Here is a 27,782-nt window from a genome sequence, read left to right as displayed (position 1 = left end):
TTATTTCAATATGATCAAACATACAAAAATAAATTCATCATATTATTGCAGTGAATGTGAATAACATAAACTCAATGTAATCAGATTTCTCTTCACTTTTCATCATTCTACATTACAAGTGAAATGTATCAGCACAAGTGAGCAGTGGTGACCCTATTTTCAAATATAAATAAATCACGGTATGATTTGTACAGATACAGTTTTCAAAGTAAGAGTATTTGTTTATCTGTCTTATACTTGAAAAATCTACACAGCAAAATTTTTCCACCCTACATTGTTATCTCGGGATAAGGGGAACGTCACCCTTTGTGGCCAATCTGACAGTAGAGAACCATCGAAACCACCATGGCAGCAATCTGGAAAGACAACAATTCATCATCATTTCATCTGGCAAATAGAGCTAAGATACAGCTTATAGACTGAACAAGAAGACATTTGAGTTAAAAAAAAATAAAATAAAATAAAATATATATATATATATATATATATATATATATATATGTATAGCACACAAGCCTTAAACCTTCGGTGAATGACTTTTACATAAAAATGTACGTCCATAACATTTAGTCCTTGCCAAACATGTTCACATATTGCTGACTGAGTCTTATCACCACAGGATAAATCTCTCAGTATTTCACAGTATACAGTTGTTGTTGTTGTTGTTTTTTGTTTTTTTAAATCTGTTGTTTACTGAGACATTCCCGGACTGTCAGGATGAATGCAACCTGGGCCTAGCATGCACACCAGAGACCTACAGTAGTAGTAATAGTAATAGTACTAGTAGTAGTAATAGTAGTAGTAGTAGAATTGTGTTTTTTTTTTTTGTATTTAACCTGAAGACTTTCTATGTAATTGTGCGTTTTAATGGTCAGAAATAATTTAAAACATGAGAAAGTATGAAAGCTATGACTGAAGGTAATAATGACAAATGATGTAATGTGATGATGATGATATATTTTCAGATACTTGTCACAATCAATGCAGTCATAGTTTGGGTATCTTCTAGTATCAATAATAAGTGTATGTAGTATATATATGATCAAAAGAAAGTGACCAAGATTTGAAGAAGATATGATATAATTTCAGATACTGTGTGGATGAAGTACACATAACCTTTTTACACTCGAGCATGAGAAAACATACAAAAACAGTTTGTCATTTTACCTCAAGAGCGGCAATTCCCAGAGCCACAGCTGCGATGATCATAGCGTTTTCCTCTATCAGCTGCAGCAGCTTGTTAAAGCAGCCACCAATGCTCTGGAAGTGGAACAACTGGGTTTTAGCTTAGGACAGGACTGACTGTTGCACTCTGTACGTCACATTAATATTTTTGTTGCCAGCATGCATGAAGTTTAACCAAAATTAAGTTGGTCTCCTACCGAAAACTGTGCTTTGCTTGTATTGCATGCACCCATGGTGATGTTTGAAAAGCAGCACGGTAATGGATAAACATCTCTTCCATGGTTATTGTAAAAAGGGGAGTCATCAAAATCAGTGTAGTTCATGTATCCGCAGCATTTAAACTAGAAGAAAGCCACAAAGTGTTCATTACACATCTTCTTATCAGCAGTGCCACTGTATGATAAGGCAAAAGAGATTGTATTGTTATTGATCCATAACAATAAAACCTGAGAGACCCTACTTTGGGCTTAAAAAAAATTATCAAATGATTTTTAGTGACCATATCGATATGTCTGTGTATATAAATAAAAAAAACTAAAATACAGTACCTCCTCCATGGTGGCGTTCCAGAGAGAGGTTAGACTTTCACTTTCTCCATAATCCTTTTTAATGCTTTCCTTGACTTCCTTCTGCAGACTCTGGAGAAGCTCATCAGCCTGGAAGGCCAGATAGAAATTAACACATCCATCAACATACTTTGGACTTTTTAAAGAAAGTCCTTCAGCTTTTTAAAATGTTCTTAATCTGAACACAGGCAGTTGGTGCCAAGAAAATCCCCCTTTTTTTTGAGAGCCACTTACCAAACCCTGGAAGACGAGCAGCACGATGGCTCCTGCAACCTCGACGAGGAAGATAATCAGCACAATAGTGAAGAACTGAAATGGGAGAAAAGGATAGTGTAAATCTATCTGTGTAAAACACCTTATTAGTAGCAGTTTATCCACAATTTGACCATAAAATTAAGTCTCACCAGATGTGAAGTTTAAAGGGACACTGTAAACCTAAAGCCTCCTTCTAAAATATAAAGCTGCAACTTCAAAACCAGCAGATCCATATCAGGACTGTATGAGAGGACATTTATCTTGACTTCAGTGGTGAAATATCCACTAAATATTTTAATAATTCACTGTTTCTAACCAAATTGGTAGAAGTATAATTCTCTCCTCTCTCAAATTATAAGTAGAAGAAGGTTTGTGAAACTTTAAATAGGTCTCAAACAACCACAACACTTTAATAAATTATAAATCTGATTCTTTTTTTTATAGATTCGAGTGATGATGTTGCATGTATATACTGCCTGAAGGGCAGTGTTAGTCTTCTACAAAAAAAACTACAGACGACCAGATTTGTTACTAAAAACAGATGCAATCACCTCAAAAATAGCCCGTTAATGAAAAATAACAATTATAATCAGGCCAATTTATCTCAAAATGAAAATGTCTCTTTAAACTCTGTCATTTCAGTCATTCTCTAACTTTGACCCCACCAAACGTAGCTCACCGTCAGCAGCATACACCTGCTCTCCCTCATAGCTCCACAGCAGCCCAGGAAGCCGATGATCAGAAGTACGGCGCCCACGGCGATGAGCAGGTAGCTGACATTGACTAGTTGGGACAACCCACTTGGACTATTTTCCACGTTCCCCAGTAAACCCAGCAGAGAACTGCTGTCCACCTTAACCCACACTCCCACACCCAGAATGGCTGCACCTGCCAACTGCATGATGGGTGAGTCAAGACAGGACAGAAAGAAATAAGAGAGATAATGCAAGGACATGGCATTATTGAACAAACAGACTCCACAGATTGAGGACATTTATCAAAATGAATTGTATTTAGTTTATAAGAACAGGAAATAAGAGCAGCTGCTGAAAATATCAGTGTGATCTCTGCAGACACGATACCATAGCCTGTATAAAAATGAACATAGTCTCTGGGTCTGTGAGGTGAAGCCAATACGGAGGGGCCTTAAAGTGCAATACCATTGCGGGTAACCAGGGGCTAGCTCCAAAACACAACCGGCTCCAATAGACTCCCACTCAAAAGGGATCAACTTCTCTCATAACATATGAAGTCAAAACATATTTTTGGTGCTGTTGGTCCTTCTGAAAATAGGTCCAAGTTTTTTGGACTTTGGGCTTCAAAAATAGATAGGTTTTTGGGTGTGCCTGGTTTGATTGAAATGCCTGAGGTGCATTTGGGTTTCAGGTATGTAGGTGGGTGGGTGTCCTGTCCTCAGGTTGTCAATCAGATCAATCCCTCACTCTTTCCCATCTTGTCCAAATGCGGTCATTTCTGACTCCAAAAAAACAAGATGGCAACCATGAAGGCCATGAGCCGAAATGCGTTGGTCTAACAATAAAGTTGGTCCACATGCTGCAAGTGTCGCTGAAGTTGTTCACTCAGTAGATTCTTTTTGTTTTTGCAGTGCAACTTGGAAGTAGGTAAAGTTGTGCCAGAAACCTCTACTTGCTTTCACAGTATCTATAACTTTTGTCCAATGGAAAAACATAACAGATGAGTCGAGTCGAATCAAGTCTAGTCAAGTAGAGACATACAGTGGAAAACAGGTGCTGGCAGGCTGCTTATTATCTTTGGGCAGAGCAAGGATAACTGATTCCCCCACTTTCCAGTCTTTTAGCTCCAGTTCATGTATAAGAGTGGTATTTTTCTTCTCATCTAACTCAGAGCAAGAAAGAAAACAAGTGTATTACCCAAAACTCTTTCTTTAAGCTATCACTAAATATAGCAAACACAGCCATGATTTTTGGGGTTTACCTACAAAGCAGAATAATTTACATAGCCGCAGAAAATAGTTTGCCTTCTTTCATACACAACTGTCGGTAATGTGTGTTCGCTAGTCTGCTAATTGAAACATCCCTACATAAACAGGCTGGACAGCAGATGCAGATAAGTGCTTTTTTGTTTTGCCAACTTACAAAGATGCCGCCATTGAAGATAAACATCATCATTTTGAGAAGGCCGGAGCAACACATCTTGGCTGATTGTTTTTCACACTGTTGAAGAAAAGAGAACAAAAAGTTTGTTAGTGTAGCTGAAAACTAACAGGTATACTAAGTACATAACTGGTTTCGCTTCCTGTTAGTCATCGTTTATTTTAGGTGGGCGCTTTGCGATTTACATCGTACAGAAAAATCAATGGCATGGTGCTGAATGACAACAAAAGCAGGCACCAGCATAGGTGAAATGGTATCTGCTTTGGTTAATAATTAACCACAGTTACAGGCAGGACGAGGGAAGTGGTCTCAATCTTCTTTAAATATGGCGAGTTTTTCTTGCTCACGTGATACAAGGTTTCGATTAAAGTGTCACACGAGCTGCTTGTTCATCTACACTTTTAAACTGCTTTTCCTGCAGGTTATTTAAAGGATCCTCAAACATGCATTTAAGTCATGTGATACGTTTCCTCTTTACTTGTAATCCCCCATCTGTTGCAGGAGGGAAATATTAAGTTTGGACTTTTGTACTCTTGATGATATAATTGATTTATTAGTAGTGCAGGAGAAATCTCATATCAATATTACCACAAAAATACTAGCTACTATTAAGGTCCGATCGTAACAATTTGCAGTATGTTATTAAATTGATCAAATGCAAGTTAAAAACATGTTTTTTATAATTTGGCTCTTGTTCTTTGATGAGTTTGCGATCAATGTTAAAGCTGAGGTATCTTATCAGCTGACCGGTTTTCACACTATAAATAGCAAAGAAGAGCCATAAAACAGCCACCCACTTACCCTTGTCCACCTTGCACAACCTTGTTTCTGTCTGTTCTTGGTATCAGAGGAATGAGGTCACTTTTATCATTACTGACACAATTCTCTTCCTGATTGCACCTTTGAAGATTGTAGTCAAAGGGACCTACTTGGTAACCGTTACCTTGTAACATAGGTGATCCTATGACACCAGCAAAATCACATGTTCAATTCAGTGGAAGTCAGCAAAACAAGACAAATAATTTCTTAATGAAACTTGAAGGGAAGAGAACACTTTTTCAGTTTCTTTATTAGTTCTTTTAGTAGAAACATTACAGCCCAAGGAGCTAAGTTGTAGTTTTTATATACACTGTTAATGAGGAGAGTTGGAAAATACTTGGCTTACTGTCTGTTTGTCGTTCTAACAGTGTAACTGATATGAGTGAACCCAGTTTAGTCAAAAGAAAGTACTAAATTAATACTAAATACACAGATAAATACATTGAATATAAATGCTAATACTCAGGCATTACTGAGGAATATACATAACACAACTAATGACCTATAACTTTGGAATAAACCTTTGATTACAAGGGAAATATAAGAGCATCATTTATCAAAGTACAAGCTATTAATCATCCTTTAAGTTTTGGACTTTTCACAGTAATTCAATAAAGAATTCATGGAGAGATCTGTCTGGCAAAACTACACTGCATTTGGTATTTGTTTATAGGCGAGTTAGATAAATACTAAAAGATATTTAGTTGATTTTATATGGGGATAATTTAATTAAAGAGTGTGAAAAAGCATGAAGCTCATACCTGTGCTGCAAAATGTGTGTGTCCGCTGAGGTCTGATGATTCAGGAGTATCTGCTCAACAAGGCTTTCAAATGCCCCTTTATCTTCCCACAGGTTTCTCTCTCTCTCGCCCTATCTCTCCGTCACACGCGCGCACGCACGCACGCCCACACACACACACACACACACACACAGAGAGATAGGCAAAACAGGAGTTCATGCCCTACACGTCACTGACTTTGCTATTGCTGTTAGAAACATTTCCTTGTGACCAAAGTCCCTTCAAAAATAAAAGCTTTTATGATCAAAAACTTTCCAATCAATTCAAGATCAAACTAAAATATTGATCAGAATATTCATGAATGATTTCTCACATTTAACACAAAGCTGAAAACAAAGGAGCATTTTAAAAGGAGGAACAAGTCCAAGGTAATAAATAATTTAATGTTGAGCATAAAACACAAACCTGATGATTGTTTATTTCCCAATAAATGCAAAAACTCTGCAGATAAAATTTATGACTTGACTGATTTATTGTTAAAGTGATTAATTACTGAAGTCAACACGGTATGGAAACTTTTGGGGAACTTTAAACATTAACTTTGCCCCTTATCAACAAATGTTTCGCATAAAAAAATAACATGAAATGACTTCATGCAAATGAAGTCCGACAAACATTATGTATAGATTCATATATTTTAATTTCAACTTTAACAGGGACACAATGAACTGTAGTGAAATGAAATGTTGAGCTAACATTGGCCATGTTATGTACAAAAAGAAGGAAAAATAAATTAAAAGCAAGTGAAAATATCCCTTGGAGACAACTAGTAGATTATTCACATACACCTGGGATGACAGCACCTTCAGGTGTGTGTGATTTCAACTTTCAGGTATGTTTGACTTTGTACTGAACAGTTAGCGAGCCTTCTTCTTTATGGGGAAAAAAAATGTCCCCTCGGGGATTAATAAAGTAACTATCTAACTTAACCTAACCTAAATTCACAGGGATATACACACAAGAGGATGAATCACAGTGATGCATTTTCATGTAACACCCACAAGGGGGTAGCATGACACATGCCCTGCTAAACAAGCCTTTCATTTACTTCCTCACCTGCAACAGGTACTTTTCACCCTCTACATTGTTTAAACAGGACATGATGGAGCAGTGGTGTCATGCAAAAGGCACAGCTGCAGGTCTTTGGCTTCTCAGTGTAACAGTCTCATTGAAATGATGAGAAAGTGCTCAAAAGTTGAGAAAAGATCCAATAGATAAAAATAAAAAAGAGAGCCAAGCATCCATGACACTATTATCTATCATGACAACGATAGATTGTTAGGCAATTCAGAAAACCTGTGTGCATGTGTGTTTAACCTTGAAACCCTTTTATGATTTTCTACTAACAGCTATTAGCACGCGCAGCCACCCTGACTGACGTGGGGCGTGTCCTTCAGGCCATCCACCTTTTCATTGGCTGAGGGACTGGCATCACCGTTGACACTCTCGGTCATCTTCTTACAGATGACGTCCACCAGCCTGTCAAAGACCTGCTTCACGTTGACGTTGTCTTTGGCACTTGCCTCGAAGAACTGGAAGCCTGAGGAGAGAGCAGAGAGAGAGACAAAGGTGATGAGCGATTAGTAAGTGATGTTTGTATGTTTTTACTGAACAAGAGATGAACACGTGTGTGTGTGTGTGTGTGTGTGTGTGTGTGTGTGTGTGTGTGTGTGTGTGTGTGTGTGTGTGTGTGTGTGTGTGTGTGTGTGTGTGTGTGTGTGTGTGTGTGTGTGTGTGTGTGTGTGTGTGTGTGTGTGTGTGTGTGTGTGTGTGTGTGTGTACACTGACCAAGCTCTGTGGCCACTCTTTGGGCATCCGCAGTTGGGACCTGTCTGTCCTCTTCCAAGTCCAGCTTATTGCCTACTAGCACTACCTGAGCGTTGTCCCATGAATAAGTCTTGATTTGGGTTGCCCTGGGGAACAGTAACACAACATTTCCACAACCACTCAACCTTTCAACCTGGAGAGACCCTCTGTCTCTTCACGACACTTAAGAAAAGCTAGTCTTTTTTTTATTGTTGTAGCTGTATTGCTTTAATTTTGTTATATTGTACTTTACTGATTAAAAAATACCTCAACTATCCCAAAACTTCCCAGATATTACAATAATATGATGCATGAAAGAAAAGTTCTTATAATTTTGATCTTTTAAAAATATTTTTCTAACATTTACACAAGTACAAGTTTTGACAGCAAGACTTACTTGTAACAACCCAGTTTTGCTTCTTTTACTGCAGTACATGTGCTGCTATTTATTTCAGTTAGTACTAATGCCACTACTGCTGTTATTTGGCATGTTTTGAATGTGGCTATCTTTAGCTTTTACACTTGTATTACAGTAAATATTTTACAGTGACTGGAGTGGAACTGTCAGATGAGTTTCTTTTAGTAAGAAACTGTTTGCTGTGACTAAAAATATTCTATTTTACTTTACAAAATTGCTTACAGCTTTAAATTTTCCCCTTTGTGTGAAACACACCAACAAGTTTTTGGTGTTTCCAGGCAAAAGACACAAACAAAAAAAAAAGAAATGAATTTCCTTGGACAACTCAACTTTACAAATTCCGTCACCTATTTGAAAGCACACACATGCTGCTGCTGGTTTGATAGTATGATGCTACATATATAGGTCTACCTACCAGTCCTGAACAGCGCAGAATGAATCCTGGCTTGTAATATCGTACATGAGCAGGAATCCCATGGCTCCTCTGTAGTAAGCTGTGGTGATTGTCCGGTAGCGTTCCTGCCCCGCTGTGTCCTGTAAACACACACAAGGGTCATTCATTAAATTCAGGGTTTTTACTTTAATGATTTTTTTTTATTCTTAAACCCCAAACAATGTCAAAATAAGTGTCAAATTAAAATCCCCTCCATTAATAAATATTTTTCTTCTTCTTTGAGTTGACGGATATGCGTTTAGCAGTTTAACTTTGAAATGAAATATATTTGCCTACTGATTCTAGATTTTTTTTTTTTAATGAGTGAGACGGAGGAGATGTAAAGTACTTTTACTAGATAATTGAAATTTTTGTTGAAAAAAAAAACATTGCACATTTGACAAATTATTATTCAAAGTACAGTATTTCATACATACATCTTAAAACTTGTCTGGAGGAGATCTTTAAGATTCAATGCTTGTCACCTCAGTTGATGCGTGTGTGACAAAGAAACAAAAATGGCTAGTGAAATGTAATTTCATAACATACAATATAATGCTCAAAGATAACAATTAAGTTAAACACTTTTACTAAGAGAGAACAAATGGTTAACTCGGCTGAAAAGGAAAGGTGAATCATTAACTTTCTAGGAACAGAAGTTCCTCCCACCTAGTGTTAATATTGCCACACCCTATAAACACACCAGGATCTGCTCTTGGCTATACGCCAAGGGACAAAAAAAGTTTTTTCTGTTATGCTGTTGTGAATACTTTAAAACTTCAGCAAGAAATAAGACACTTGGGCTTAACTGGTTAATGTAAAAGGTTTAAAGTTCTTCCCTGAAATGTAAAGCCAGCAGCTGAAGAGTGCAATATTAATGTCATGCACTCTAAAGATGAAAATGTAGGGCTTGTCACTGACTTACATTATGTGGGAAAGGCACCATACTGTGATACTGATAGTACGAGATGTTACTGTCTCATATTGAACTTTGGTGATTTAAACAAATTTGTTATGTTTGTTTTAATGGTCTCGTGAAAACCATTTAAGTTGCTAAGTAGCCAAAAACCCAGATGCCGAGTTGATGCAATGGCTCGAGAAACAGCAACACGACATCTTTACTGAATGTCTCTAGTGAATATAAAATTAACTTCACGTCAAAGAGCAAGGACATTACATTGGTGCTTACCTGTTAATGGATCTATAATAATATTTTATTCTCATTTTGCAGGAGTTTAATGTGGGTATCTTTTATACTTGAGTTACATCATTTTAATTGGCGCTTTCTTTGTGGAAAAGTATGCAGCTGTATCATTGTGAAGCAGAGCTGAATACATTAATTTAAAAAAGATGTATTACTTTCATCTAATAGGAGTACTACGGGTGAGTCCTCGCCTTTCACTAACGTTCAGTAATAGATCTGTCCCGGGTGTCAGACTGCATGGTAAGCACATTCAGCTCCGGCAGCTCAAACCCATGCATCTTTCATGAACCCTGCCGTCTGGGGACAATGTTAAACATCAACTGTCATTAACTTCAGAGTGTGAGAAATTAGTTTACATCCATGACAGGCAGCAGCATGTAACACGCCATACTAGAGTATGGGGTGAGAATAAACAGTCAATGTTGTGTAACAACACTTTGAAAAGCTCTATTTACTCTGCTCTCGGTTGAAGATGTATTTTAAAAGCTCTCAACCACATATGAGGGATGTTAATTACCTCAAGCAAATTACAGCTCTGACATTAAAGAGACTGCAGCGTTTTATACTCAATTTTGTTGATATATTGTCTGTCAAACCTCTTCTCTCTCTCTCGGTACAATACATTTTTTTAATCTGGTGAGTGAAAAAGCTTCCTGAGCATTCTACCAGAAATTATTAGGAGCTTTTCAGGCCTAAGTGATGTGAATGTCACATGGACCGAGTCAACTATACAGTAAAAATGTGCAAATATCTACACCTCTGATGTAAATATGTTGGTGTGTTTATCTACTTTCAAAGACCCAAAAGACTCTTTAAAATGTCTGTTTGCAGACTTATGGCTTTGGTCCAATGGTGCTACCCCCAGGCTAACTGCTAACAGCGCACTGATGTAAATTAGCCTTAAGAATACATGGAGAGTGAGGGCTTGACAAGGTTATTTTTCCAGTTAAAAATAAACCACTACATAAAAATCTCATAGTCTGAATGGTAAAGCAAAAAACAGACATTATGTTTTATATTCAGCATGTACAACTTTTTGTAAGCAAGACTAATTAGAATTAAATCTGGTCAAACTTTAACACTGCCTGCTAGCTTTTGGTTCACAGTTTCTGCAATGAACAAACGTATCTCAATGAGTCAACGAAAGCCGCAGGGTGTTCTGGCCACTCTTCCAGTTGCGGAGAAGAAACCAGACTATGTGCACGTGATGAAACACAGTTTGAAAGAAGGAGGAAAATAAGACTTCTTTTGCTTAAAAAAAAAAAAGAAGAAGCAAAATGTGTTTCTAACAATACACATCAACTGATTCCAAAAATTTTACTCAAAGAGCCAGAAACTGTGACTTCTATCATGAGGACTGAAGGCAGATGTACAACAGTGTGCAAGCTACCATTGATCTCCCAAATGACTAAAACCATCTCTCCTCTCGCCCCGTTCAAAGAGGACAAAAATCAGAAAAAGAAGCAAGAAAAGACTGAAACCATGAATGCAGCGGAAGGAAAGACAAGAAATATATTTTGAAAGTTTGAAGCTGTTTTCTATTTGATGTTTTCTTCAAAACCCTTACATGGAAAACACAGTTCTTAGCATTTCCTGTCAGGAGGGTGTTAGGGAGGGAAGCTCTATCTAACACACAAACAGCTAATTATCAACATAAACAACACGTCAGTCACATGTAGTCTAACTGTGAATGCAGTGGTAAGATGCACGTGTGTGTGTGTGTGTGTGTGTGTGTGTGTGTGTGTGTGTGTGTGTGTGTGTGTGTGTTAAAGTAGAATTATATGATGTTTCTGCAGAATCTTCTGCATTAAGACTTCTATCCTCTTTCTTTCTGCAGTTGATTCAGCATGTTTTTGTGATGAATGTTTCAGCATAGTTTCCCATCTCACCCAGATCTGTAGTTTCACCCTCTTGTCGTTCCTGTAGATGGTCTTGACTTTGAAGTCTATTCCCACCGTGCTGACGAACGCTGGAGTGAATGAGTCGTCTGCGTAGCGGAACAGGAAGGAGGTCTTTCCCACGCTGCTGTTGCCGATGATGAGCAGCTTGAACATGTAGTCGAAGTTTTGGTCTGCAGCATCTCTCTGCTCCTGCACCGCCGCTGGATCTCTGGCTGATGCCATCTTTCAAAAGAAGTGTGACAAAAGATTAGACTCGACTTGACTTTATTAATCCCACAGTGGGGAAAGGAGAGGAGAGGTCTTTACAGCCTGAAACTCACTCATACAAAAGTATCAGTGATGATTAAGACGTTTTCTAATGAAACCAGTGCCCAGAAAAAGACTGTGTCAAAAACTACAGTGGTACTGAAACGATCTATTCATTATATTTGACAAGGAAATTGTGTTTTTGTGTTTGTTGGTCAACAGGAAAAACTGCCAGCCTGATTTACATGGCACCTTGTGAAACGGTGTAGCACAAGCAAAGGAAGTACTCATAAAATGTTGGAGGGGATTTGATTCACAAGGCAGACCCAAAGATTATTTTTCCCTTTCATTAACATTGCGATATGGCATTTGGCCTACTAAATGCCATACATCTTAAAATCCAGTAGATGGCAGTAAATTGCAATAGCGGCGAAACAAGCAATACTAGAAATACGGCGACTCCACATAATAATTTACATTCATGGGTACCATTACCTCTCTGTAATACACATGTCATTTCTCAAACTTAATACAGTAAGCAGTCGTTATGGAGCACAGAGGCACAGTAGTTTCACAGGAGAGGAGTCTGTGCTCTCCAAGTGCCCTTCGAGTTATTGAATAATTTGTCTGCAAAAATGCCAAACATTCTTTGCGTCTGCTTCTCCAGTGAGAGAATCTGCTGCTTCTCTGTGTTTTAGACTGCAGACAGAATCGCTTTTGGTTTTAGACTGTTGGTCAGACAAAAAAAAACAAAATGTTTCAAGATTTCCTCCTGACAGCAGCAGAATGTAGGTGTGGTTGTACAGTATTTAAAGGAACAACGCACACGCACAAAACTGAAGGTTCATGCTGCACAGGGCAAACAGACAAGTAAATGCACGCAAGATGAATGACTATTGTTTCTGCTATTCTGCTAAATTGCACAAGGTATAATGCATGCAAAGACTAATGAAGCACAGCGGTAAGAGGCCTGCCTTTCCACAGATGACATTATACTGTATAATGAAGCTTATTTGCAAAGACAATAAAATGTGACTATGCTGGGGTAAGCGGATGCAGAAGTCCAGCACAAGATTTGCACACTGTACTGATAGCTGCCAATAAATCTGAATTAATAGAGTCCAACAGTTTAAAGGGAGAGTTATGCAGAACAGAATACAGTCCTTTATCATTAAAACGAGATGAAATAAACAGTAAAATTGATATTTTACATTTTGGTTATTTGAATAAAAATGGTGACAACAAAAGAGTTTAAGAAAAATAAACATCTGCAAAATCCAGGATTGCCTCTATACCACCATATCAGCTTGAGTATTTTCAGAAAGCAACAAATATGTCAGCCATTTGCCCGGTTGATAAATCATTTACACTGAGAAAATGCAGCCCAAGAACTGAAAATAAATTTTGGACGTGGGTAATGAGTGTGATTTGGCTCCACCACCAGCCTCCCAGTCTGATATTGGCCTGATACTGGCTAACTTGATTACTAAGGAAGGTGGGTGGGTGGGTGGGTGTGGAGGCACACGTTTTATGACTAAAAATGTGTAGTCAAATGTCGGACTGAGGAATCTGAGCTATTTGAAAATTTAGGTTAACACTCAGAAGTCTGCAATTCATCCACACTAATAGCTGAGCAGATGTTGATGTTGGTAAATGAAAGTGTTATTTTAAAAATGGTCCATCTTCCTCCCTCATTTTTCATCGCGCTCATCACTGTGCCATGAATCACAGCCAGGGCGTGCTCCGTCCAGTGCTTCTCCCACCATCAGTCATCCACCGCTCTCTCCGTCCATTTGTCACATGAACTTGCGTTAAAACTGTATAGGATCAGTGGACACTGAGTGGTGGGCTCAGGGCAATACACTCTCCTCCCCTCCCTGCATATTTCATCCATCACCTGTCTTCATCCACTCACTGACACTCCCACTTAAACGCACACACAACCACACTCCCAATCCCATTTATCTTCCTTTACTCTCCCATATTCACCCCTCCATGTATCCCTCCTTTCATCATCCATCCATATCTCACCCCCCTCTCCTTCCTCCGTCCCTCTGCATCATAAGGGGGCCGAACTCTCCATTCATCCACCCTGCCCCGAGCTGAGCTGACTCCTACTCCTCCCTGGCTGCTCAGATGTCTCCGGAGACCAGCTCAGCATTACCACTTCCAACATCATAAAAAAAAAAGAGGGCCTGCATGGGCGGCGTGCTGCGACACACACTCAGCAAAACACTAATATCCACGCATGCGCCTACACATCAGTATTTCAAACTAGTGTGTGGAGGTTTATGCATTAACTTTAGTAAAAGAAAGCATCTTTCACTGAGGCAAACGCGTCATAAAACAGTATTTCACTTAAGAGCAGATGTTGACATTTGGCTTGAGATAGTGAATGGGGATGGTTCTGCACAAGACTGGCTGCTGTTTGCATGAGCACTTCCAAATGTTGAGACCTAATCCACTTATCTGTCAACAAATCAGTCTCCTATTGTTAAAAAAAAAAAAAAAAAAAAAAAACTAAGATAAAGTTCCTATTGTGTAGTGGAAGCTCTCGTGCTAACAATCCGCCAACACCGTCCACCATACGGTAACTCAGCTACTACCTGATGACACTTCTAACAACTCCTCTGCCGTGACTAAAAAAAAAACTGTGTTAAATGCTCATTACTCTACCTTAGATGTAGTTTTATGAGTTTCTCCTCCGTCCTTCGTTGCGGACTTTCACCTCCACTTGGGAGCCGATGGGTGTGTGTGCTGCTGCCGGGCGCTCCTGTTCAGGTGCTCCGCTCCCGGATCTCCAGACTGTGCTTGAGCCCGTCTGTCACTGGGACATCCTCCACCCAGCAGCCTGTCGAGTTAAGCAGACTATCAACACAACTTCCGGTAAAAACCTTTCAAAATAAAATCAACACAAAAAAAAAAAGAGGACCATATGTTTAAAACTATAAATGATCATTAGCAGACAGGTAAATGCAAAAATAGGTTATGACATTTGGAGTTATTTGTTTGTTGGTAATTGGTTTTAACGGTGGCTGTGGTGGTTAATCCTTTTCATTCTTTTGACCAACAGACCAAGATGTTCAATTTACAATGGCATAAAAGAGAGAAAATAGGACGTCTTCACTTTTTGATAGCTTTAACGAGCACATTTTGGCATTTATGTTGGATAAAGGACTTAAACGATTAATTCTTAAAGTGGTTACGGAAGAATTTTCAGTCAATTGACCAAATCAATGTCAGAACAAGTAGACACTGACAATTATTTTGAAGGTTACATTACCAGATATCCGGCTGTCTGTCGTATTATTGGTTAATTGACGCATTGTCAATAGTAAACTTCTGTCGGCCCTTCAGTTTTGAATGGCGCAGGAGTTACGGAAAATGACGTACCATAAACTAATAACCTCTCAGTTAAAAATTGTAAAAGACCTCCCAGTTGAATTTGTCACTTATAACGTGAATTTAAAAAAAAAAGCAGCTGATTTGCAAAGTCTAATGTTACTATTTCCTACGCTGAACTTTAAAATGTTAACTTCTGAAATATTAAAGTCTTGTTGCAAGTGAGAGAAACCAGTTGCTTTTATTTACAAGCATCAACCTGATTTTATTGACCCAGACACATTAATCATGTCCCAACCAGATCGACTTCACTTGTTGGGAAACCTCCAGTGCTGGTACTGCTGAGGCCTCTGTGAATTTGAAAGAAAGTGAATCATGTTGGAGCAAGAGAAAAACTGCACCTGCAGGTCAGTGATGCAACAGACCTGCGAAAACTCCAGTGTGAAACAAGGCTTTTTTATTGGTGCTCAACAAAACATAGTCACTGAGACTGCAGCTGCACACAATAAAAATACTAGATTTTGAAAAGCCAGTGGAACTTCGAGTTTAGCTTTTCACAAAGTGAACTATGGATTGATTTCAATAAGGGCTTTAAACTCAATACTCGCCTATATAATATATATATTCCTTGTAGTTCTGAGAGAGAACACGTCACAGATAATCGTTTATGCACAGAATCAATATCAATTTGATCACCTAACAGGAGTTCTTTCCATTTTTTTTTTTAACTATAATTACTTTTGCCAACCTGTGACAAAACATAAAACACATTGAAAGTTAACCATTAACAAATGTTCACACCAAACAAAATGTAAACATCAAGTATTTTACATCCTGAAACAGACGAATTGTCTGTAGAAGGGGAGCAACTCTGTGTTGTATGACTGAAACAACATGTTTATGTCTGCGTGCTGTGAAATGCAGTACGCCTATTGCAGACTAATCTAACAGTCTGCACTTCAACGGCGTCTTTTTTTAACATAAGAAAAATAAAACTGAAACGGGTAAAAAACAAGAACTTATCAGAAACACAACAAACGGTGTTAAAACACCGTTCCTCTCGTAAAGGAAGCACCGTCGCTTTGACATGACCAAGTCTTTCCAAACTAAACGTTAACACGGGCTCTCAAAATCAAGAAGAGATCAATCCTGGACGCAGTTCGTTTCCAAGCTGACTGATCATGTTTTACACAAATGCCATCTGCCTAAAAGCTCCACTGACGTTGACTCAATACTCAATCTGGTCACCAGAGCCGTGTTTTCGGCCTGGATCATTGTGCACCCATAAACTGTGGAACTCCTGGGTGAAGGGTCGCACCAGGTCTGGCTCCTCAGTGATAAGGATGTTCTCCTTGTTGCATTGCACTGCTGTCAGCGTCCAGTTGAGGGAGCCGGTGATGAGCAGCCGGCCGTCCAACACCGCAAACTTGTGATGCATGTGCACAGAGTCCATGTGGCTGCGCACACGGATCCCTGAGGAGCAGACGGAGGAACGGGAGGAGGATGGAGAGTGAGGGAAGGTTTTTCAATGGCTTACAGGATACTGTGCATGTATCGATCTTTTCCACTGCCTACTGTGAAAACTTGAGGAGAGCAACAAGCTTCTTGAGAGGGTAATTTAAGGAGCTTTGTGTGAATACAAAAAGCATAATGCTACAGTCCAAATGTATGTAACAATCATAAATAATTATTCCCGCCCATTAGTCCAAGGTGCTCTTTTAACAGACTAAAGTGTGTAACAGTTTCTAAATGGACGGTGCGGACAATGATGACCCAGAGGAGTTATAAATTATAAAGGTAATGTATGTAAATGTATGTACTAAATTTCCCCACTGTGGGATTAATGAAGTCTCTGTCTCAAAGAATCACATTCAAACCTCCACACTTTCACTACATACACTGTTCAACCTCACTGCATCACCATCGCATCAAACATGTAGGACGTTCAGGACTCATGTTAATCAGTGTTACTTACTTTAAGATTATAAAACAAAATAATATGACAAACTCGAAGTATATTATTTTTTGAACGAGATTGCTATCAGCTTTTGAAAATCCAACACAGGTGCATTGATTCTTACGGTTTAATGCCATGGTAACTTGTGGAACTTAAAGCTATTTAAGTTTACAGGCATCTCGACTGAGACTCATATAATATGTGAAATTAAGGCTGATTGACAGTAGACATGGATGTGGTTCAAATATGGATGTTGCTGCAAAGAAGCTACAAATTCTAAAACTTGGATGCTTCACACACATCTTCAACCGGACAATATCTTACAAAGAAGCATTACTTTGTAAGACCATTTGATTTCAGTTTGTGTCACCCTATAAACCAGCAATTTTCAGATTGGAATGCAAATTAATCTCAGAGAGAAATTAGACATGTAAATTTTCTTTGGAAAGGGCAACTGCATGCCCCCTTAAATAAAGTGAAAAATAATTACGAGAAATGTGTTTTTAAGAGTCAGCTTTCTAAGCATTTCTCTTTAGAGGAACATGTCCCCCCACTCCTACCTAATTGCTCCTCGTAAGTGCCTTTTTTTTTTTTTTTTTTTTAGCAGAGTAAAAAGAGACACAAATTATGGGAGACAGTAAATGCAACTGGCGATAAAAGATCAATGTCTCTTCAATTTTGACCCCAGAACACAGTCAGAACAAATATCCCTTTGAAAAGGTGCACATGTAAGATCTAAATCCTGTCTGGTGAGATTAGAGTTAGATTGTATGGAGTTGGGGCTTGGGTTAGGGTTAGTCAGGGGGTCCAGTGGTTGAACTACTAAATCATTATTAAGGCTATAGTTTACGATACAGCTTGCACTGCAAAACCATGTATTAAAACCCTTTTCGAATGTTTTTGGTACGGTTTGTGTTATCATTAGCTTCACCAAAGATCTGTTTTGAATCGTCCAACCGAGGTCAGAATGTGCGGTTTGTTTGCTACATAAAGTTGCTTCAGTTTGATAGACAGTTAGATGACAAGCTAATTGAACTAGTCACGGACAGCTATGATAACTGGTCTGAAACAGCTAACTTTATATATGATTAGCATTAAATGCTGTTTATTCACAGGTTTAGAAGAAATGTTGAGTTCAGCATCAAGTTTCAGACCTTTACTCTGTCATCATTTGTCAAATGTAACACCAATGTCAATGTCTCTTTTGGTTCCATTTTGCCAAAGGTTTCAGCCACCGTTGTGCTTACAGTTTCAATCATTCTAACAAAAGGTTAAAATACTTTACTTCTCCCTCCTCTCATGCTGAAGTGAGGGCAGACTGGACACTAATGTGACTCAACTATTGAGGGTGGTATCCTGAGACTGGATAGGTTGCGGCTGGCTGGTTACCTCAGTAGATTTTTCTGCAACACAATCTGACTTATACTATCTTTAAGATCATTGTCAGAGCATGTGCACATCAGTGAATGTCTCCCCTATAAATGGAAATGTTTCACAATCACACTCCGGACTACCTCCACCAGTGATTACAAACCGAGGCCCTGTGCTTTAGTACCACCTTACATTCAGCAGTTTAAGGATGGATATTTCTAAAAGATAAAATAACACAGCAGATACAGCATGAATAGAGAAGCTGATTGTTTTGTGTGGTTTGCCCCACACACACACACACACACACACACACACACACACACACACACACACACACACACACACACACACACACACACACACACACACACACACACACTTTGCCAAATAACATTTGCTGTTCGGTTGCCAACTTGGTACTTACTTAACAATATACAGTGGTAGCAATTTACTAAATGCAGAAAGGGCTGAGAGAGAAAGTGAGACAGCATGAGTCAGACACGTCACACAAAATCTTTCAGAGCATGATTACTCTGACTCACTGGAGGGCTTGTAGTAGCAACCTCCATTCACACACCCCCCACCCCGCTGTCATCTCTCTATTCACGACTAAGGAACTCTGTGACACTTACTGACAACGGCACTTGAAGTCCAAGAACACAGTGAGCACCTTTTGTTGAGTCATCCTTCCCGCATCTCAAGTGAAATGCTTCTATGATAATGATCTCATGGAGGTTGCTGTGACTTTTCTTTAACTGTAATATCTTTACAAGGACCACATATTTCTGCTTGGTCTGCATTTATGCAATTTCTTGGCACAAGGACGCTTAGTTATGATGAGCCACATACAGCATGAAGACATATACTTCACAACGGTTTAAAAACAAACAAATGTGTTTAACTTACCGGCCTTGCGAAGGACCCCTATCTGGGAGCCAGTGATGACGGTGTAGTCCCTGTCAGTGAGGACTCTGATGATTATGCCCCGGCTGTGCAGCATTAAGACAGCCCTACAAAGGTTCATGTTGGAAAAAGCAAAAACACACAAGTCCAGAGAGGAGGATGTAGACAGGATGCGGCGGAGAAGACGGGTAAAAGAGGTCTCCACACCATGAGGCAATGAGCAGTAACAGGGCCTGGATGAACAGAAAACAAGACAGAAAACAAATGTGTCGTATCTTCAATGAGCTGTACGAATGGTCCCAGTTAAATATTAAGTTTGTTTTTATAGGGCTACTTTCACGCGAAGAAAGTACTTCAGTGGGGATGGAGTAACGGACTGACTAGATCTACTTACTGAATGCATGTGGGGCTGAGAATTTTTGCATCAGTAGCCATTTTCACAACACTTTTGAAAGAAACAAGACAAAATCCATACAAAGCTTACGTTTACTCAATATAAAACACATGTTTCACTTACCTAGATGAAGCGGGAGTGAAGATGTGCTCCAAACAGGTCACCTCTGAGGGAAAGAAGAGGACCTCGTTGAGGGTTCTTCCAGACCGGAGGCGAGTAAAGAGCCAGCCGAGCAGCTCCAGACTGAGAGAGACGGCTACCAGCCCGAGGCCAACCATCTTCACTGTCAACATCACTGACATCTACCGCACAACATCACATTTAAGAAACAATTAAAATGACAAAAACTTTCTTTCTTCTTTACATATGTTCATACGATTTAAAAAAAAAAAAAAAAAAAAAAAAAAAATTAAGTTTCGTCTTGCATGATTATCAACATTTTCACACAGATCTCATGGTCTCTAGTACTGAAACGCCTTTCTAATTTTTGAGGATTCACATCCTGGTGAAATGAATAACTTTACGTTGTATTCTGTTGAAGATGTCACTTTGGGTAATTATAATGGGGCTTTGTCGCAATATTCTGACATTTTGCAGACGGAACCAGACAAAAAACATCATTCAGTGCTGAAAATCATCATTGTTCAGAGCTCTACTATCAAATATAGACGTTTCAAAGACCTTACTGAATGTTGCTATAATTATTGCCGACAAAATCACTGGTTTTTAAATTGGTTATTTAAAAAACACACCAATCATTTTCTTTTCACATCACCTGAGACTGCAGACACTCAGACACTTCCAGGACGCAAGAGTTGAAAATTAGGTATTCACTTGAATTGAATTAGTTTAGCTCTCAGCAGAACCTAATCGGTTAAAATCAACGAAATCTTAGTTAAACGCTCATTGTTGAAATGTCTACTTTCTACGGCAACAGTGGTTTCAAAGCGTTTCTTTATTTCCACGTTATTTATACAATTTCGACACCAAACATTGAGGAAAGTAACTACAACACAAGGACCATTCAAAGTGAGCTAACCTGCCCGAGATGTATTGATGTTAAAAACTCCCGTGCAGATTTTTAAACGTGTCAAAACATGAAACGTGAATATTCCTAGAAAACAACACCACGCCTGATTTAGCTTCTGTCGCCACCACGCGGGAATGGGTCGTCAGACTTTGTGTCGTCACTGCCAATCAACTCGACTGACATGCCAGGCAGCCAATGGCTGTCCGTGACGTAAAACGCCCATCTCCAATCAGTTAACGCGAACAGTTGCCGGTGCCGGATCTCACGGAAGCCGTTTCCTCGTTACTGCAACGTGTGTTTTCAACGAGCAAAGGTAAACAAGATTAAACTTTTACCCGATAGCGTTTAACAGTCAAGTTTAGCTTTGATAGGCACAGCTAGAGATAATCAAAGATGTTTTCTCATAAAATCCGATCGATGCGTCTTTTAAACACGAGGCGAGTCACGTTGTACAATAAGATCAACAACAAACATGCTAACGGTAGCCTGCTAACTCAACAGCAAAATGGGACAGCGACTGCCCACCGGAGTTATTGTCTGATCGCTTACTAAAGTGGTGTTCACCCAACAGTCTGTTAAAAAAAACAAAAAAAACCCGGTCTGCTCTCTGTCTCCTGCTCTCAGACTTGATCCAGCTGATGTGCGATGGGTCGCCGCAAGTCCAAAAGAAAGCCTCCTCCTAAGAAGAAGATGACCGGAGATCTGGATTCTCAGTTTACTTGTCCTTTCTGCAACCACGAGAAGTCCTGCGATGTCAAAATGTAATTCATCAAATAACACCCACCTAAACAAAGCTGGTTACATTAGTGGACTTCACTTGTTGCTGACTTGTGTTTTTATTCTTTTCAACAGGGAGAGGAGCAGGAACACCGGTATAATATCATGTACAGTCTGCCTGGAGGAGTTCCAGACCCCCATTACCTGTATCCTTATTCACGCATCTCTCTTTCTCACAGCATTGAAATAATAATGAGGCACAACAGTAGAAGTCATACTTTTAAAGAATTATTTTATTAGCTTTGGTTACATTCACACTGCAGGCAAACATAGCTTGAATGCACCTTTTGTTTTGTTTTGTTTATTTTATGTGACTTGGATCAGATTTTTTTCAGAACAGTGTGAACAGCACTAATCACATGGAATCTGATTCTGATCTTTGCTCCTCATGGCAGGCGAGCGCTTTGGATGGCAATTGTGTCACCCATTGTTCAGTGACTGTGTTTTTGAATGGGTGACAAATTGTAAAGTGCCTTGACACTGGTGAAGCGGTGCTTTATAAGCGTAAACTAAATTCATGCGCAGATGTATGCTGAAGACAAAGTGTCACCAACTTTTATAGGCTACGTTATTTTTTCCAAACTTCTTGTTGTGGCTTGGCTACTTCAAAATTAACAAATCCCGATGCAGAAATTGGTAATCAACATTTTAGATGAACAGTTTGGATACTGCACACATTCATACACAAATGCATCACATATAAATGCGTTTATCCACACACACACACACACACACACACACACACACACACACACACACACACACACACACACACACACACAAATTCATACATTCATACACAGCAGGCATGTGTGTATGTAAGTTACTTTCTCCATAAGTTCCACTTCTTGAATCATACATTTCTGTTTTAATAAATGTGGGAGGTTTTTGTTGTTGCCACTATTATATTGGCTTCAGTGCTCTGAAAATTCAGAATACATCATTCTCATCTTGCCTCAGGCCAATACAATATGCTCTGCTCCTAAATACAGATGGTTTTTTTGTATGAGTAAAAATCATGTAAATAATTTGCATTGCTTAATTTACAGTTTCTTCAGCACTGAGAGCTGAATTGTCTTTTATATTTAAAATTAAATTCTGGTATCAAGAAATACCACAGTCTTATTTTCCAAGCAAATTCTCTCCGAAAGAGGAACTGGCAGTTTACTGAATTTCATTTAACATTTGTTTCCACTCTTCCTCGGCACCTTGAGTTCGCTCCGTTGTCGTAGCGCCAGCTCAGATAATACCATGTGACCTTGGATTGAAAGTTAACAGGTGGTCGGTCGGCAGTTGAATTTGTTTTTTGTGCCAGGTCCTTGTTGTATTACTGAGGTAAGGTTTGGTTTGACCTTGATGACCATTAGTGGAAAAAGATTGAGGAAGCCACTCATAATCACGTCCAACAACAGAGACGGGTGTAACGATGTCTCCTCCATATATGACCACCTGTTATCATGTGAGCAAAGTTGCATATTCACTATAGATCACACTGGCAATTTGATGATGACAACTGAGAAAACTCCCCTTGGTTGAAATGTCAGGATATGAGGTAGTGAGTGAACCTTTACCGTTATCAAACTATTTGGAAAAACAGCAGCTCACATCACTTTGACATCCCTTCATTGTCTGAGACTCATTAGAGGATTACTGTTTGATTCAAAATAAATAATGACAAATATGTTTTTTTTTTTTATGGAGGCTGGTGGAACACGGGCTTGCTTAAAAAGAGATCAGCTTAATCTTACTTGTTATAGATTCTGAACAAATTCAGAATGTGATTTGTTTTGGGGACTACTTCTCATCCTCAGTTCAACAAATAGGAAACTTTTCTGGGAAGTCACTGTCACCTTTCTTTTCCTTTTTGTATTACAGTTCATATCGTATTCAGTACTAATATACACTCCTATTTTTAAGCAACACAATCCTTTTTGTCCTTAATCCATTGCTGTTCAGATCTGTCAGAACCAGTCGACGTTTACAGTGACTGGATAGATGCCTGCGAAGCGGCCAATCAGTAGCCCTGGTGCAGCTGGATGCCTCCGAGGAAGGCGGCGAGGATGACCATGTGGCTGGTGGGTCTGAGCCACTCGGAGGACATTTTTAAAACTTTGATTATTAAAAGGTTTTTACGATCACTTGAGATTTACTGCTCTGTGATCCGCAGTTTTGCTCATGAGGTCTTCAGCTCAAACACGCTGTGAAAATGTCCCCGTCATTGTCTGAGTTCTCCCCTTTCTGTGCAAGGCTTCAGCCCACAACTCTAATTCTGACTCGAGATTTATTGCGTAATTCGTCCTGTGCAGCGTTGAGTTATCCTCACACATTCAGCAGGGCTGTCTGTTTTCAAATATCCTTTAAGTGCAGACTTTTAAAATAGTATTTTGTGTTGAAGATTTCAAAATATGTTTCTGGATATTTGGTTTGTTTTTACTTGCTATAAATAGTTAGTTTCTACAAGAGACCTGTGGTGAAATGTGAAATCAGTGAAGTGCTGCCTGGTTACCACAATGAGAATCATGCAGATAAATATGTGGATCTTGCAACAACCAGTGTGAAAACAAAACAGTGAGTAGGTGTTTTCAAAGGTTTGACACACTTTCTCGATCACACTGTCGACACGAGCAGCAGGATCTCGCAGAGGGAACATTTTCTGGGCGTGGCCCTATCAGACCTCACAAAGTCGATGTAGGAGTGTATTTTTATGCAGTTCAAGCCAAGAGCAATATTGGATGATGTCACAGTCAGAAACTAGTTTGTTGCACCTTGTGTGAATGCTGATTCAAGTTTTTTCTGTTGGTGTGAAACAATCTGTATGGATCTCTCTCAGTTAAAGTTAATTTGACGTGTGTCGGTTATCAGTAATAATTACTAACATCCCTCCTCACTGTCTTAAAGACATGTGTGTCACAGTATTAGGTCATTCCACTGTTGGGAGGAACAAAATGTCTACGATTTATGCTTTGCTTCCTGCTAAGTTCATAGATTTTCAATTGTTCTTGATTCATTCAGTTTCCCAGTTTTGAATGTTGTATTTTAGGTTTAGTTTTTTTGTGACATCTTTGTTAAGGAGTGAAAAAATAAGGCCTGCTGTATTTTGTTGTCCTGAAATCTTGCTGAACTGTTGAATGATTGTTTTCTCACGCAGCCATCACTGTCAGGTAATGTAAAGTAAAGCTGTTTTTTTTTTTTATTTCAAGTGTGATCAAGGAAATAAAAGAGCAGTTTCACATTGTCAGTGAGCCTTGTTTGTTTTGTTTATTGTACCTGGAACTATATGTTTTTTTTGTTTTGATTTTGATACCATAGTAAAGATTAAATGGCATTATTGAATAGTTTATTTTTTTATTTTTTTTAAAGGCTCAGTAAATTCCAAAACATATTCTGGTGTTTTTGGAGACATTGTAGTTTTAGTAGATATTTCTAAAAAAAAAAAAGGCAAATACTGGATTTGTTCAGATCATTTTAAGCCACAGATTCATAAATAACTCGGTGGGCTCATTAGTATTTACAGCAGCAGCGTGGTGCATGTGGAATTTCTATCAGTTCCGTTAATGAAGGAACATCTCACCAGTGCAACAGTGTTGGTTACTGATGTGATATTTTTTAATACTTAAACAGTGGATGTCTGTCGTAGAAAGGAATAAACTATGATAGGATTTGGTTACACAAGAAATACTCATTAGGAGACTTTCATATTTTTCTTTTCATGGGTGTTTTTTTTAACAAAAAAATAAATCTTGAGTTTAGATTCATTCTTTATTATAGTGCTAATTTTTATATATATATATGACTGTGCAGTTATTTAGTTTGCTTTAATACTAAAATACTGCAATTTATTTTTATAGGAGGGTCAATTAAAGGTAATGAATTGATGACATAAACATCCCATGTAGTATGGAGCACCACCAGCTGGTGACAAATGGAGGTTCATACATCACAGTTGGTATTTAAATGACCAAAGAAACTGAGACTTAATTCTTATAAAGAAGAGGTAGGAAATTCATATTTCCAAGTAGTTTTAAAAGTGCAAGTACAAGGATTATAAGCTTTAAAGTGCCTTTGAATTCTTACTTTAAAATTGTATCGTGCTGTCTATTATCAATTTAATGGTAAAGGATGAAAGAGATGAACAGGAACAGATTCCGAATGTGGGTTTTTAGTTGAGTTTTTACTGTTCCAGTTTTGATTTATCAGCTATCGTAATGTGCTTTTTAATTTTAAGAAAACCCTGTACAAAAGAACACCTCAGCCTGAATGGGTAGATGGAGAACACTAAAAAACACTTCTTAAAAATTACAGCAGTTATATTATAAATGGGCCAAAGACTCTGGCAGCACCTATTTCAAATTAAAATGTCTCTGCGCGCAGCTTCTGATCTACTGTCCTGTGGCATCTGTGACCGTGACACATTTTCCGTCTAGTAGCCATTCATCCCCACAGAGCACAGGATGTAGCCGATCACAAATGAAAGAAGACACAGTGTAGCAAGGTTGTGCACCAGGCAGAGCTGAGTGATAATAGATGAGATGTGGAGTGCCTGCCTGGGCTCTCCACCCAGGAGGAGTGTGTCCGTGCATGCGCCCGCTGCACTGTGTATTGTGTTTGATGATGGACCCCAGCTGGAGAGGTATTGACGACGCCTTATGAAACATGCTGGAGGATGATTACAATGGGGAATGATTATCACCTAGTCTCTCCTCTGTCTCTGCACGTCACCTCCCACTCCCTCCCCCTCTCTTCTGTTTCTCGTTCCTTCTTTCTCCTCTCCCATTCAGCACGCGAGGTCAAGTGTCACTCCGTCTCCGTTGTCAAGGCTGCCAATCACCCACACAGTGAGTGCAAGGCAACTGTTGCCAGGGAAACAGAGCGATTTGGTTGCTAGGCACCTGGAGCTGTGCTCACAATAGTCATTTTGTTGCTTAGAAGCACACACACATGCACACACAAATACACACAAAACCACAGAAACGGCTTTGCCCAATCAACAAGTTCATACAATGCCAGTGAAATTTGTATAAATCAGTTACATACTGCATCAGATTTGCTTACACAGGAGTAACAAATCCTGAAATTGTTAAGAAGAGTATAATTTATCATGTGCACAAACATATGCTGATGTGTTGCTGAATTCGCAATAAAATGTTTAATTTTATAATTTATAATATTTAGCAATAATGCTAATGTACCAAAAATGTAACTCAGGGTGTTTTATTCCAACACCTTTGCTACCTGATTAATCAGCATGCCCCAACGTCCAAGAATTCTTCAAACCCACACCCCAACTTGATCAATAAAAGACATAAACATCCATCATTCTGACTAAAAATAGTTACCCATAAAATCAGTCAATCGCTTATTTCCCCACTAGCACATGGACCCAGTGAACCTACTTGCTGCAATGTGTGTGCACTCATATGTACGTGATCTATCTGTATGCCTGCTTTCAGAAGATCCATCAATCCCCTGTTTCCCTACTGGCATGTAGATTATGTGAAATCTCGTGCAGCGGAGTGTGTGTGTGTGTGTGTGTGTGTGTGTGTGTGTGTGTGTGTGTGTGTGTGTGTGTGTGTGTGTGTGTTGGGGGAAGGAGGGGGGCAGTCTGAATCCCCATCATGACAGCCAGTCAGCTGAGTCGAATGCTGAAATGTCAGCCACGGGTGCAAGCCTTGACATGTCCTCATGTGTTACTGTCTCCTGTTGCTGCTACAGGCATCAAACTCTCACACATTTTTAGCATGAGTCAAAAATAGGACCGTAAGAGTAGTTGGTAGTGCAGTGGGACGATGGTTATGCACAGTTATAATGTGCCATCCCATGGCATTGCAGCCATTTATGTCAAAAAACACACAAAAAGCCTCTCTGGCACCAATTCTTTTTTTTTTTTTTTTTTTTTTTTTTTTTTTTTACAAACTTTAGATTTGTGTTAAGCATGAGGAAAATGTTCAGCGCAGAGTCTGACAGGCTGTGAAAGACACCCATCAACTGATTGGATTATAGGATCACTTGTGGGCACGACTAAATGACAAGGCCATGCAATCAAGGTTTGGAATTAACGTCTAAGTCTGAAGACTTTTGTGTTAAGCTCCCTGAACTAATGCCTGGGGGTTTAGCTTACTGGCGTGGTGCGAGACTTCCCCACCAGCGCCTCTGCAGGAGAGGCTGAATCTGGCTGACGAAACAAACTCATTTCCTCCACAGGTGTGTGAAGAGTGACATGGTTGATGAATCTACGATGAT

General features: G+C 39.1%; 4 protein-coding genes across 5 annotated transcripts; 1 reads left to right on the top strand and 3 right to left on the bottom strand.

Moving 5' to 3' along the window:
• Window positions 1-9: 9 nt before the first annotated feature.
• On the bottom strand, window positions 10-5,822 carry tspan34a (tetraspanin 34a). The gene is made up of 8 exons (XM_069697128.1): window positions 5,722-5,822; window positions 4,124-4,201; window positions 2,686-2,901; window positions 1,986-2,060; window positions 1,734-1,841; window positions 1,383-1,526; window positions 1,168-1,260; window positions 10-356 (listed from the first exon to the last, which is right to left on the bottom strand). Exons 2-8 carry the CDS (start codon window positions 4,178-4,180, stop codon window positions 300-302), a joined length of 750 nt encoding a protein of 249 aa, XP_069553229.1. The 5' UTR covers window positions 4,181-4,201; window positions 5,722-5,822; the 3' UTR covers window positions 10-299.
• A 386-nt stretch (window positions 5,823-6,208) lies between these two features.
• On the bottom strand, window positions 6,209-14,583 carry rab3da (RAB3D, member RAS oncogene family, a). The gene is made up of 5 exons (XM_069697267.1): window positions 14,445-14,583; window positions 11,511-11,744; window positions 8,400-8,518; window positions 7,549-7,673; window positions 6,209-7,300 (listed from the first exon to the last, which is right to left on the bottom strand). Exons 2-5 carry the CDS (start codon window positions 11,742-11,744, stop codon window positions 7,113-7,115), a joined length of 666 nt encoding a protein of 221 aa, XP_069553368.1. The 5' UTR covers window positions 14,445-14,583; the 3' UTR covers window positions 6,209-7,112.
• A 960-nt stretch (window positions 14,584-15,543) lies between these two features.
• On the bottom strand, window positions 15,544-21,394 carry pld6 (phospholipase D family, member 6). 2 transcript variants are annotated; one of them, XM_069697263.1, is made up of 4 exons: window positions 21,315-21,394; window positions 19,859-20,037; window positions 19,345-19,574; window positions 15,544-16,583 (listed from the first exon to the last, which is right to left on the bottom strand). In XM_069697263.1, exons 2-4 carry the CDS (start codon window positions 20,035-20,037, stop codon window positions 16,339-16,341), a joined length of 654 nt encoding a protein of 217 aa, XP_069553364.1. In that variant the 5' UTR covers window positions 21,315-21,394; the 3' UTR covers window positions 15,544-16,338. The 2 variants fall into 2 exon arrangements, with proteins under 2 accessions (XP_069553364.1, XP_069553365.1); XM_069697264.1 differs by lacking the exon at window positions 21,315-21,394 and having other exon boundaries at window positions 19,859-20,055.
• A 16-nt stretch (window positions 21,395-21,410) lies between these two features.
• Window positions 21,411-24,780, top strand: LOC138620245 (transcription elongation factor 1 homolog). The gene is made up of 3 exons (XM_069697266.1): window positions 21,411-21,526; window positions 21,618-21,688; window positions 23,499-24,780. Exons 1-3 carry the CDS (start codon window positions 21,411-21,413, stop codon window positions 23,561-23,563), a joined length of 252 nt encoding a protein of 83 aa, XP_069553367.1. The 3' UTR covers window positions 23,564-24,780.
• Window positions 24,781-27,782: the final 3,002 nt, after the last annotated feature.

Source organism: Brachyistius frenatus, unplaced genomic scaffold (assembly GCF_029030835.1).
Source record: "Brachyistius frenatus isolate BFR_SWC_R1_liver_20210118 unplaced genomic scaffold, ASM2903083v1 Contig_23, whole genome shotgun sequence".
Taxonomy (NCBI): domain Eukaryota; kingdom Metazoa; phylum Chordata; class Actinopteri; family Embiotocidae; genus Brachyistius; species Brachyistius frenatus.
Note: the sequence above shows the minus strand (reverse complement) of the source record. Positions and strands in the feature narration are given on the sequence as shown.

Bases quoted from the DNA above. Each gene is read 5' to 3' on its own strand.
- tspan34a (XM_069697128.1), bottom strand. From the start codon at position 4,180: ATGTGTTGCTCCGGCCTTCTCAAAATGATGATGTTTATCTTCAATGGC. The intron at 2,902-4,123 runs GTAAGTTGGCAA...CCCATCATGCAG, and splicing joins TCTTCAATGGCGGCATCTTT to TTGGCAGGTGCAGCCATTCT. The intron at 1,261-1,382 runs GTAGGAGACCAA...TTCCACTTCCAG, and splicing joins CAAGCAAAGCACAGTTTTCG to AGCATTGGTGGCTGCTTTAA.
- rab3da (XM_069697267.1), bottom strand. From the start codon at position 11,744: ATGGCATCAGCCAGAGATCCAGCGGCGGTGCAGGAGCAGAGAGATGCT. The intron at 7,674-8,399 runs GTAGGTAGACCT...ACTGTTCCCCAG, and splicing joins TTCTGCGCTGTTCAGGACTG to GGCAACCCAAATCAAGACTT. The intron at 7,301-7,548 runs GTCAGTGTACAC...CTCTCTCCTCAG, and splicing joins AAGAGTGGCCACAGAGCTTG to GCTTCCAGTTCTTCGAGGCA.
- pld6 (XM_069697263.1), bottom strand. From the start codon at position 20,037: ATGTCAGTGATGTTGACAGTGAAGATGGTTGGCCTCGGGCTGGTAGCC. The intron at 19,575-19,858 runs GTAAGTGAAACA...CTGTTCATCCAG, and splicing joins TTCACTCCCGCTTCATCTAG to GCCCTGTTACTGCTCATTGC. The intron at 16,584-19,344 runs GTAAGTTAAACA...TCTGCTCCTCAG, and splicing joins AGGGGTCCTTCGCAAGGCCG to GGATCCGTGTGCGCAGCCAC.
- LOC138620245 (XM_069697266.1), top strand. From the start codon at position 21,411: ATGGGTCGCCGCAAGTCCAAAAGAAAGCCTCCTCCTAAGAAGAAGATG. The intron at 21,527-21,617 runs GTAATTCATCAA...TCTTTTCAACAG, and splicing joins AAGTCCTGCGATGTCAAAAT to GGAGAGGAGCAGGAACACCG. The intron at 21,689-23,498 runs GTATCCTTATTC...ATTGCTGTTCAG, and splicing joins GTTCCAGACCCCCATTACCT to ATCTGTCAGAACCAGTCGAC.